The sequence below is a fragment of the Bombus terrestris genome, chromosome 11 (genome assembly GCF_910591885.1).
Source record: "Bombus terrestris chromosome 11, iyBomTerr1.2, whole genome shotgun sequence".
NCBI lineage: Eukaryota > Metazoa > Arthropoda > Insecta > Hymenoptera > Apidae > Bombus > Bombus terrestris.
Genome location: NC_063279.1, coordinates 8,654,978 through 8,664,865, shown reverse-complemented (window position 1 = coordinate 8,664,865; position 9,888 = coordinate 8,654,978). Strand labels below are relative to the sequence as shown.

Sequence of the window (9,888 nt, the reverse complement as noted above, 5' to 3'; positions counted from 1 at the left end):
ATCTTATCTTATGAAGGTATTCTAATACACGAATCTTTTCCAAGAATATGCGCAAATATTTCTCTAACTGTACCGATGGCTAGTGATAGCAGAAAATATGCACAGTCCTACAGTTGGTACTAGCGTGATGAAGGAAATTGAGAAATTACGATTTTACATATATTACGGTTGAGTTTCAGCTTTTGCATTGATCAGTAATTTGATATATCAACATTAATTATTAAGTCAGTTGAAGAAAACCTAGTATCACTTGGTATTGCGTATTATTTAGGCTGTGATCTCAATTATGATTTCATTAACAACTGACAGGAATCAACGATCACACGTAATAGTACCGGTACTTCTTAGTGCATGTGTAATTCCAATTTCTATGGTGTTTTGGGTTATAAATGTAGCATATTCGACTTTTTATTCGGATTCTGGAAATCACTTTAAACGTATGTTAAATAATTAGTCGCAGTATGACGACTTTTTGTTTTACATTGTACCGTTCCAATTGTTTTGAAAAATATAACCTTCTTTTTTAGAGAATCTAGTCATATCACCATGGAGATGGCTAATCGTAGTTGTGTTACCAATTTTTATGGCCTTTTGGGGGTTGAGAAGAAAGAGTGTGGATATTAGCGGCGCTATTCTTGGTAATAAACTTTATCTCGAATTTTACAATATGTAAGAAATGTACTTTATAGACAGAATAAAGTATTTTCTATTTAAGTTATTTGATATTATTACTGTTTATATAATATGACTGGTTGAATATATTGTTCATTATTAACATACAATAAAAATATTGAAAATATATAATGTAAAATGCAAATAATTGAAATAACTATGAATAAAGTATATGGTGGTTATATTATGTAACTTATGTTTAATAAGTTTCTACTTGCATTGTAAACTATCTATGGAATATTGTATTGCAGGATTATTTATGGGTTTTGTTCTGACACTTACCAGTTTTTCTCATGTGGCTTGTCTCTTTATATTCCTTGTTTCTTCTACTAAGGCAACTAAGTTTTGTGCCAAAGAGAAGAAAAAGTTTGAATCTGACTTTAAGGAAGGAGGTCAAAGAAATTGGATTCAAGTGCTATGTAATGGTGGTATGGCAACACAATTAGGTCTCTTATACTTATTGGATGTAGGAAGTGCAGAGCACCCAATTGATTTCGACAAATATTACAGAAGTTCCTGGTTGTCGGTAGGAATCTTAGGTACATTCATCAATAATGTATGTTATGTCCAAAGTAAATAATTTTAGAATTTAGAAACTTAATTTCAAAAATGTATTTGTTGCTGTTAATTATTATAATTTATTAGGAGCTTTCGCTTGCTGTAACGGAGATACTTGGGCTTCAGAAATTGGAACAGTTGTGGGTACTAAAGATCCTTTTCTTATTACCACACTAAAAAGAGTTCCACGAGGTAAGAATATTGAAACCTAAAAGTTCTGTATTTATATAAGAAGAAAATATAATGGACAAGTAGCCAAAGATAAGCAACTAAATATGGAAATACTAGTCTTTATTAATGATATTATCTAAAAATGTCTTTAAACGATTGTTATATCAAGTTTAAGATCTTACATTTCATTGGTAATCTATTTGTAGGGACAAATGGTGGTATTTCCTGGGTAGGTTTGCTCGTTTCTATACTAGGTGGTATAACTGTGGGTTTATCTTATTATTTAACAGTATTGATAACTGTAGACACAGTTATACTGCAATTAGCAGCACCACAGTGGCCAATTATTATTATTGGAGGAATCGGAGGTCTCTTCGGTAGTGTAATAGACTCATTTTTAGGAGCTATGTTGCAATATTCTGGTAAGATATCTATTTTATATTGTCATTTAGAATATAAATGTAACTTACATTCAAATTGATAATTTGTAGTTTTAATCATAGGAATAAATGAGAAAGGGAAAATAGTAGAACGTCCTGGAAAGCGTGTGAAACACATATGTGGTAGACAAATTTTGGATAATCACAGTGTGAATCTTTTATCTAGTGTTATCACTGCACTTACATTACCAGAAATTGCAAAATTAATTTTAAGTATTTAAGGAAATATATGTATAATTATGTCATTAGATGTATATATATTTTTTTGCATGTTCAACTATATATACATGAAAGAAGTATATTTATGGCGAATATTTTCTACATCTCTATTTTGTATAAAAGACACGTGACGAAATTTGATATGATGACTTATAATTTGTACCTATAAGAAGCAAATATGTAAAAGTTGTATCCTTTGGAAGTAGACTTGAAATCAAAAATGTATTTAAAAAATATTAAATTATGTTGTAAAAAGTTATATAATCTAATTTTAATTGTAATTTAAACCTTAATAAAAACTTATTAAGAAAAATAGCACAACTTTTTGTTAATAAAATCATATACGTATACGTTTTATACATACATTGTCTAACATTACTTCCTACGTGATATTTAATGTAAAAATTAAGAACTGTTTTTTTCGTTAATATAGAATGAAAATGTTTGTCTTTCAAATTTGAAAGTGATAAGCAATCTAACAGAAAAGAGTTTGGGAACTTGAATTATATCAATGTGTTTCAAATTCAATATACATTAATCTTTTATATATTCATCTATCTCAAAATTTTGAATGTTCAATTAATTATAAAGTTTTAGTTTCTTGTACCAGATTATTTTACCAAACCTTTCAAGAAAATAAAAAGCTTCTTCAGTAAATCCTAATTCTACAATAAAATATATATATGTATATATATGTGCAAGTACAAGCATAATATCTTTTTCTTCTTTTTCTTTTTAACGCTTTCTCAAGGCGTGAATACGAAAAAATACTCCAAAGAATATCTCCTTGTAAATAAAAGTCGCGCTTACAATCCCTATAAATTAATAAAACAAAATATCTAAACAAGCGATCTATCATATTCTCCTATCTTAAATTAATACGAGATCAAAAAATAATGCATACTCTTTTCAATAATATCATTCATTCATTAGAACTTATACAGAACTAGCCTTCACAACTCTAATTATCAAATTGCAGTGGCTACAAAAACTATTTTCATATATTTGTATTTATTATAACATTTATATACTAGTTAATTAGGTCCAAGTATATTAAATTTCGTACAATTTAATTTTTATACAACTATAAAATATGATACTGTGAAAGTGAAACGTATAGAATCTGACAAAAAGTTTCGTTGGAAGATAAGGATACGTGTCAATACTTTTTGTAGCCATTGTATATATACCTTCTTCACTAATTCTCAACATTCTCATTTCAGAATAAAACAACGTTCATCACTTCCAACAGTCTTCATAAAAAAAATGATCATTTAGTACATCCACTCTTAAAAGGACTCCTGCTTCATGTTTGCTATATTATTGACGCGATCTTTAAGCTCCTTAATCTTCTCGCCGTAGAATGAAACACTCTTTGATGTTCGCTCGGTGACGTTCTTTCGCCAGCTTCAGTAGTTTCAGTCTCTCATTGATCAGCCGTCAAAATTATCAACACTGCGTCTGATCGTAGTCGGACAACTCGTTGGACTTAATGAGAATCCTGGCGTGATTGTTGTGACTATTGGGGACGGGAGTAGCGGCGACCAGTTGAACGATCTGCTGACGGTCGTCCACGGCTCGTTTTTCGTCCGGAACTTCCAACACGGACGACCGATAGTCACACCTTCTCCTCTCCCGGCATCGGACCTGCGGTCGAGCGGATAAACTGAAACAGTCAACGTCCCACAATGGTCTTGACACGGGCACGTCGTCACTGGCACGACACGGACAACTCTCTCCCTCGCTCTCCCTTTCGTTCACGCCACTCTCTGTTTGTTAGTTAGCTGTTGCTCGTGCCATTCTAGGGCCTATGTACAGCAGCAGGCTGGACGATGTTAGTTTTAGGATTTTCACCGTTTATTGCGGACTTGATCGCGGTCCGCATCGCACCATTGACTAGTCGTGCAATCCAATATTTTTCTGCTTTATACTTTTAAGTTTCTTTTTGGTTTTTGACTTTTTTGTTTTGGCTATCGTGCTCGTTGAAGCGTGACCGTGACTCTTGGTGGGACAGCGGGGCGTATTTTAATAGATTGACAACGATTGTTCTAGTTCGTACGTGCTGAGAAAGTGATAGATACAGAGAGATGAAGTTTAGATCTGAGACGAAATTGGAGGATCTACTGGTTTGTTAAGTGGTACATGTTGTTTGATTTTGACGTTGACTAGGAATTGGGAGTTGGTTCTCGGTATGAAGGTGATGGAAGATGAAGAGTGAGTCTGACCTTATTAAATTATATGATCACAGTGAATTTCGGTTATTGCATTGCTGCAGAGATCAATATTTTCCTGCAGAGTCATGCGACCATTCTTAATAAATATCTTGCTCGCATCTTGACCTCCATTTCTTTCGAGCAAGGATGAATCTCGAAAATTTATGAAGGACATCCGCAACCTTATGACATTAGGAAGAACGTAGTTCAAACGATTGGCTATGTACAAAGCGGTTCTTACGATTTATTAAGCGATCAATTGTGGTTTCTTCATAGACTGTAACAGTTTCAGCAATATGGAAGATTCCCTAGAGATTCCTTCGGAAGGCTTTCGTAGGATGCTGTAAGCTTTTAAAGCTGTCCAGGGAAACTTCTAAAGTTTTAAACAATTTTTACTGTCTTTCGTTAAAAAGTAAGCTTTCCGTTTTCTCTAAAAAGATTACTTTTTTCTTTCTGTATGCTACAGAATTTTCATGAAAGACTGTACGTAAGTACTATTTGGTTCTTCAAAGAATTTTTAAAAACCTTCGAAGAACTTTTCCAAATATTTACAAGTGTTAGAAAACTTAATAATTTTAACCAGATTCTAATAAAGCCTGGAGACATTTTAACGGCTCTTCAACTTTTAATAAATATTGTAGATATAATTGTTTATAATATCTCTAAGGATAAGAAGGAACAATTACAAAACTACACGTACTTTCCTCTAGAACTAGGCATTATTTTCTTAACAAATATTACACAATCAGGATCCAGTCGAAACCTTAAATGATTTCTCAGTGATTAAAGAAAATCAATCAATAATTTGATTAAGAAAAAGAAGAAAGAACAGAGGAGAAAATGAATAATCTTAGCAGTTTACATAGCGTGAACAATTGTGAATGAAAAATATGATATAAACAAGAAAAGAATATAGACGTAAAATACAAGAGATGTGGAAATACGAATGATAGTGTTCCATTTAAGGCGCTTTCATTTCTATGGCTGTTATGATTGTTCTACGTCTTGTGAATTTGCCGTACCGAGACGGTGGTAGCTGTGCAAGAATTGGCTCGATTCCGCAGAAGAGACGTGCCTTCCCATCTTCTCTTAAATTGCGCTATTACCTACGCAAGAGCAACATTTATTAGCGAACAGGTTTTTTCCTTTCTTTGCATACTAGTTAACTAGAACTGGCGTAGGTGGAATTCTTTTACTTACCTCACCGTTGCAGAAACAGAATAAAATGGCCACGCAGAGACCCTGCGAAAGAATTGCCGGTAATTGAACAATTTTGATATTTATATTTCATATATATTTATCTAAATCTAATGTTCATAATATTTGCCTGTATAAGAAATTTTATATTCTATATTTTTGAACTCGGTGACTTGATAATCTTTATTTGTTCAATTTCTTTAATTAATTTGAAGATATTGAAAGTATAATGAAAGTTGAAGATTGAATGTATTTAATACTTTTATCTATACGTATAAGACATATCATACTATGTATCATTGAATTTGTTGACGTGGTAGGTCTTATTCACTCCGTTTCTTTGATCAATTTAAAGTTATTGGAAATGTAAGAAGTTGAGGAATATACCAGTGTTCAGTGTCTCGAGAAAATGAAATAATTACATTATGAACTGTGATGAAGTTTGAGTGTAAAGTAAAAGAAGATAGTATTGGTCGAATTTGATTTGGAAAAGAAATATGAAGTCGTTCGTACCTGAAAAGAGGCCGTTATGGCGGAGAGAACTTCGTAAAATTGCTCCCAGGGATGATTTTTCGGCGGTCTGAAGGGGATGACAAGATAATGTAGGCCCAAAAGAGGTACGAGGAGTAGCGTTGCTCTGACAAGAAGAAAAATATTAAGTTATAAATATTAAATTCTAATATTAATATTTGTATTAATTTATAATTTAATTATATAAATATTAAATATAATTTTCTCCAATTTTTATTATTTCGCTTGTGTAATAATTTGTCGATTAAAAAGAACGAAGGAAGAAAGTATCGCCGACTGTCAATAGCATTTTGAAAACATTCAGAATTGATGAACAAGAAGTTGAATAAATTTCTTTAGCTCTAATTATGAATAAAAGAATAATTCTCTTAACTAAACTAATACACGGAAAGGAATTATAATTAATTACCGAAATGCTTGACGCATAGACCTGGAAGGTTGAGTGCCAATCGTAGGACCAGCTCTCAGTTTCATCAATAGAACTCGAACGATGTTGAAGAGGAAAAGCACGTTCAACAGGGTGGAAACGCAGACTGGGTAGACCAGCACGTTCATATAGTTACCCTCGTTGATCCAACATCTAACATATCAAAGCAGTCTAATATAATCTATTTATAGCGTTATAAAGACAATTTCGTTCAAACTACCCCTCGCAGGATTAAACGTATCGATCAAGAAGAAATATTCATACAACAAGCAATCCGAAGCTTACAACCGAATATTCGATCAAAAGAAAGCTTATGAAATCCTAATTGCTTCTTGAAAGCTACCTTCCAAAAGATTTCCAAATTTTCTGAAATTCAGCTAATTTCAAGCCCCTGTTCCTAATTTATTTTTTAAAAAATCTCACTCTATTGACTTTTTCTTGGCTCTATTTGGTTCGATTCTTTCATTGTTGATTTTATAGTCCAGTGACAAGACGCTCGGTGCTGAAGACATTTTGCGATCGATTGATTTCACGCTATGCGGAATCCGCGGAATTTATGGCCTCAGCACGGCGAACACGAATTTCATAGAACGTACTATTACGGTTTTATTGGTCAAAGGGTTAAAAGTTTGTCGTTGACAAGGATCGCGAAATTTGTCGTATACTTTCTTGGCGGTTAATAAATATTCTCCCACGTGGTGAAGCAATGTGAACATTACTCAACATAAATATCGTGCTGATCATTAACTCCTATAACAGAATCCCTTTGTTCATTACGGAGTTCGTGGTCTTTGGTAAACGACGCTAATTCAATTGCCATGGTTTTGATCCTTCGATATACGTCTTTCATGGTGTGGCACGATGCCGCAGGTACATTCCTACTTGCAGCTATCGTATATGTAGCCTATTTGAAATCAGATCGGTGCTTGTTTCTCCCTTTGCAAACACAGTTGTTACGAGCCAGCCGTTTCTATTAAATTTTAACATATCTATGTAGTTTGATAAATTTGAATCCCACTGATAGCGTCTTTAATTGGTAAAGTTATTTCGAACGCGAACCAAGATTTATTTCTTTCTAAAGGAAAGTGTATTTTCGAAAGGTAATATGTTTTACAGATTTTGCTATTGGAAATTACTAGAACACACGTGTATATCGAAATAACAAAATTTGAAGTTTTCGTAATAGGATTTATGTGATAAATCAACCGTCGTTTGTACTTTTCAATATCTCTCTTATGAAATTTTCCACAAAATGTTCACGAAAAATTCTGTTGGCTATTCGCTCTGTAATTTTTTTATTTATATTTCTTATTTTCCTTTTCATACCTTCTACTGTTTAACGTGTATCACAGTTTACAAGAAATTCATTGTTTTTTTGTTTCATCTTTTTTGATATTTCCCCCGTTGCATTTTCGAAAAAGATATCCCGAGGAAATTCTACCAACAATTCGCTGTACCTTTTACTGTATAACTTGTATTTTTCTTGTATTATTATCCTATCTCACACCCTTCTTATCAGTATCCATTTCCAAGAAACAGAAAACACCATTATCCGATAGTAAAAATTTATCTGCCAAGACGTTAATACGACTATAATTAAGATATTTGCGAGGTGCATATGTCAAATAGTCATTGATTTGATAATTACTGTCGCACTTACTGTCCTGTGTCCGCAGGGTCATCGCTGGTCGCCCTTAAAGAGGCATAAATCGTGACGATAACCGCAGGTACAGGCCAACCGAGACCCATCAGCCACTTTACTAATTTATGCTCGCTGGTGAAAGCGCTAACGAGCAGGGTGTGCAGATAAAAACCCTCGCACAGCATCCAGGCGTAATTAGTAAGTAGAAAGTAATGCAGAATAATGTGTAGCAGTCGACATGTTATCTGAAAATTGTACAATCTATTCATTTCTATATCTATATATGTATTGTACAATCGATTCATTTCTTTATTTCACTTTTTTAATTCCTTACTTTTGAAATTCCTTATTTTGTACGCGTCCAAATACTTTGTACGCTTCCAAGTATTAACTAATTATAGATAACAATAATACTGTACGAATGTAATGAATTAACGCAGATGTGCAAGAATTTCTTTTTCTCTTGTCGTTTTCGAAAATAATCTCATTTCCATTCTATTTGAAATTTAAATTAAACGTATTGTTTAAATCAGTGTATCGCTTTTATTTTTATTATTATTTTATTATTGCTGTCCAACGTTAATTTAATATTCCAATTGCGCAAAGAAGAGAATAACACGAAGGACGAGTAACGCAGTAAAAAATTGTCAAAATATGTGTGAGAATCGTTTCGCAATTATCACATCTTCTTTATAAATTCAATTTATAAATTCATCTTATGTAACGCATTATGTTCCAATTGTTACCGATAGTCGGTACATCAGTTTGACGGTCGTACATCGGCGTTTTTATCTCATACTTCGCTTTACTTTTCCACGTTCATCGTTCTGAAAGAGTAATTGGCACATCTAGGTTATGTAATATCCTATCTGAAATAGCCGATAGCCAAAGAAAAAATAAAAACCGAAGCGGAGATATCCATTCCCGTGGCCGATTGGCAAATTCAGAACTTACCGAAACGATAATTACGCTAATTACTGAAACGATATGCCGCGAGACGAAATTCTCGCGCGAGTTACTGGGTCGAGTGCTAAGCAAAGAAAGAACCAAGGGAGAACGAGGGCGCCTCATACGTACCTCATTGTTCAATAGTAAATCCGTGTTCGCGACGATGCATCTATACCACACCAGCCATAGTGCGTTATTTACAGCGAACGAGGCGAACAAGTTCATATGAAGAGTGGTCCTTGCACACCTCAGGGAGCTGTATTCAAAGGAAGGATAATAAAGAAGAAGGAACTTTGTCCCCTGGTAAGAAACATTTCTTTTAATTCTTCGCTTTCGTTTCTTTGTTTCCTTTTTCGCTGTCTTTACAGTTGGAAATTGCTTTCACGTAAAGCGCTTTGGAAATAAAGAAACCAGTTCACATTCGTACAAGAATTTTCCAATACATTTTTGTACCGCGAGCATAAATAGGGAATAATTGAAAAGAAAACATCAGGCTACTGACAAGCACATTTACTAATATTTCTATGAAATTATTAAACATTGCGTATGCGAAGCAGCGATGGCGTTGCTGGTTAGAAGAGGAAGACAGAAAATGTGTTTCATATAATTTAGAGTTAGGCGTTTTAAAACACTTGTTACAAGACTGCTGTAACTATGGAATTATCTATTGCTTTTGTTAAAAAACGTTTGAAATAAATTATATTGCGTTTCAAAGGACTCGTCTGATGGATGCAATTTTACTTTCTAATATATATGTATCTTTCATATTTTGCGAGAAATTGAGACAACCTTGAGTTTTTGTAGATGGCGCCGTATATTTTCTTTAACATTAGTCGACCTAGCTGAACATCCTACACAAAAGATATGCAT

General features: G+C 33.4%; 3 protein-coding genes across 18 annotated transcripts in view; 2 read left to right on the top strand and 1 right to left on the bottom strand.

The window, feature by feature from the left end:
- Positions 1 to 102: 102 nt before the first annotated feature.
- Positions 103 to 2,319, top strand: LOC100645134 (transmembrane protein 19). Of its 2 annotated transcripts, none has more exons than XM_012313759.3 (6): positions 103 to 437; positions 528 to 638; positions 924 to 1,211; positions 1,318 to 1,422; positions 1,608 to 1,823; positions 1,893 to 2,319. In XM_012313759.3, exons 1-6 carry the CDS (start codon positions 287 to 289, stop codon positions 2,060 to 2,062), a joined length of 1,041 nt encoding a protein of 346 aa, XP_012169149.1. In that variant the 5' UTR covers positions 103 to 286; the 3' UTR covers positions 2,063 to 2,319. The 2 variants fall into 2 exon arrangements, with proteins under 2 accessions (XP_012169149.1, XP_003398999.1); XM_003398951.4 differs by having other exon boundaries at positions 105 to 437; positions 1,905 to 2,319.
- A 645-nt stretch (positions 2,320 to 2,964) lies between these two features.
- LOC100645019 (calcitonin gene-related peptide type 1 receptor) overlaps positions 2,965 to 9,888 on the bottom strand; it is a 164,222-nt gene continuing 157,298 nt past the window's right edge. For 13 of the 15 annotated variants that reach the window (XM_048410145.1, XM_048410146.1, XM_048410147.1 and 10 more), the window contains 7 exons: positions 9,148 to 9,274; positions 8,089 to 8,315; positions 6,411 to 6,581; positions 5,984 to 6,107; positions 5,474 to 5,515; positions 5,296 to 5,379; positions 2,965 to 3,707 (listed from right to left, as the gene is read on the bottom strand). In XM_048410145.1, the coding sequence (XP_048266102.1) occupies positions 3,510 to 3,707; positions 5,296 to 5,379; positions 5,474 to 5,515; positions 5,984 to 6,107; positions 6,411 to 6,581; positions 8,089 to 8,315; positions 9,148 to 9,274 (973 nt within the window). In that variant the 3' untranslated portion in view covers positions 2,965 to 3,509. The other 2 variants (XM_020865667.2, XM_020865666.2) reach the window with 2 other exon arrangements.
- The window catches only part of LOC100644814 (juvenile hormone esterase), a 38,485-nt gene continuing 37,784 nt past the window's right edge, over positions 9,188 to 9,888 (top strand). The window contains exon 1 of the mRNA XM_003398949.4: positions 9,188 to 9,321. Within this exon, the coding sequence (XP_003398997.2) occupies positions 9,244 to 9,321 (78 nt within the window). The 5' untranslated portion in view covers positions 9,188 to 9,243. The remainder of the gene's footprint in view (positions 9,322 to 9,888) is intronic.

Bases quoted from the DNA above. Each gene is read 5' to 3' on its own strand.
- LOC100645134 (XM_012313759.3), top strand. From the start codon at position 287: ATGATTTCATTAACAACTGACAGGAATCAACGATCACACGTAATAGTA. The intron at 639-923 runs GTAATAAACTTT...ATTGTATTGCAG, and splicing joins TATTAGCGGCGCTATTCTTG to GATTATTTATGGGTTTTGTT. The intron at 1,423-1,607 runs GTAAGAATATTG...ATCTATTTGTAG, and splicing joins ACTAAAAAGAGTTCCACGAG to GGACAAATGGTGGTATTTCC.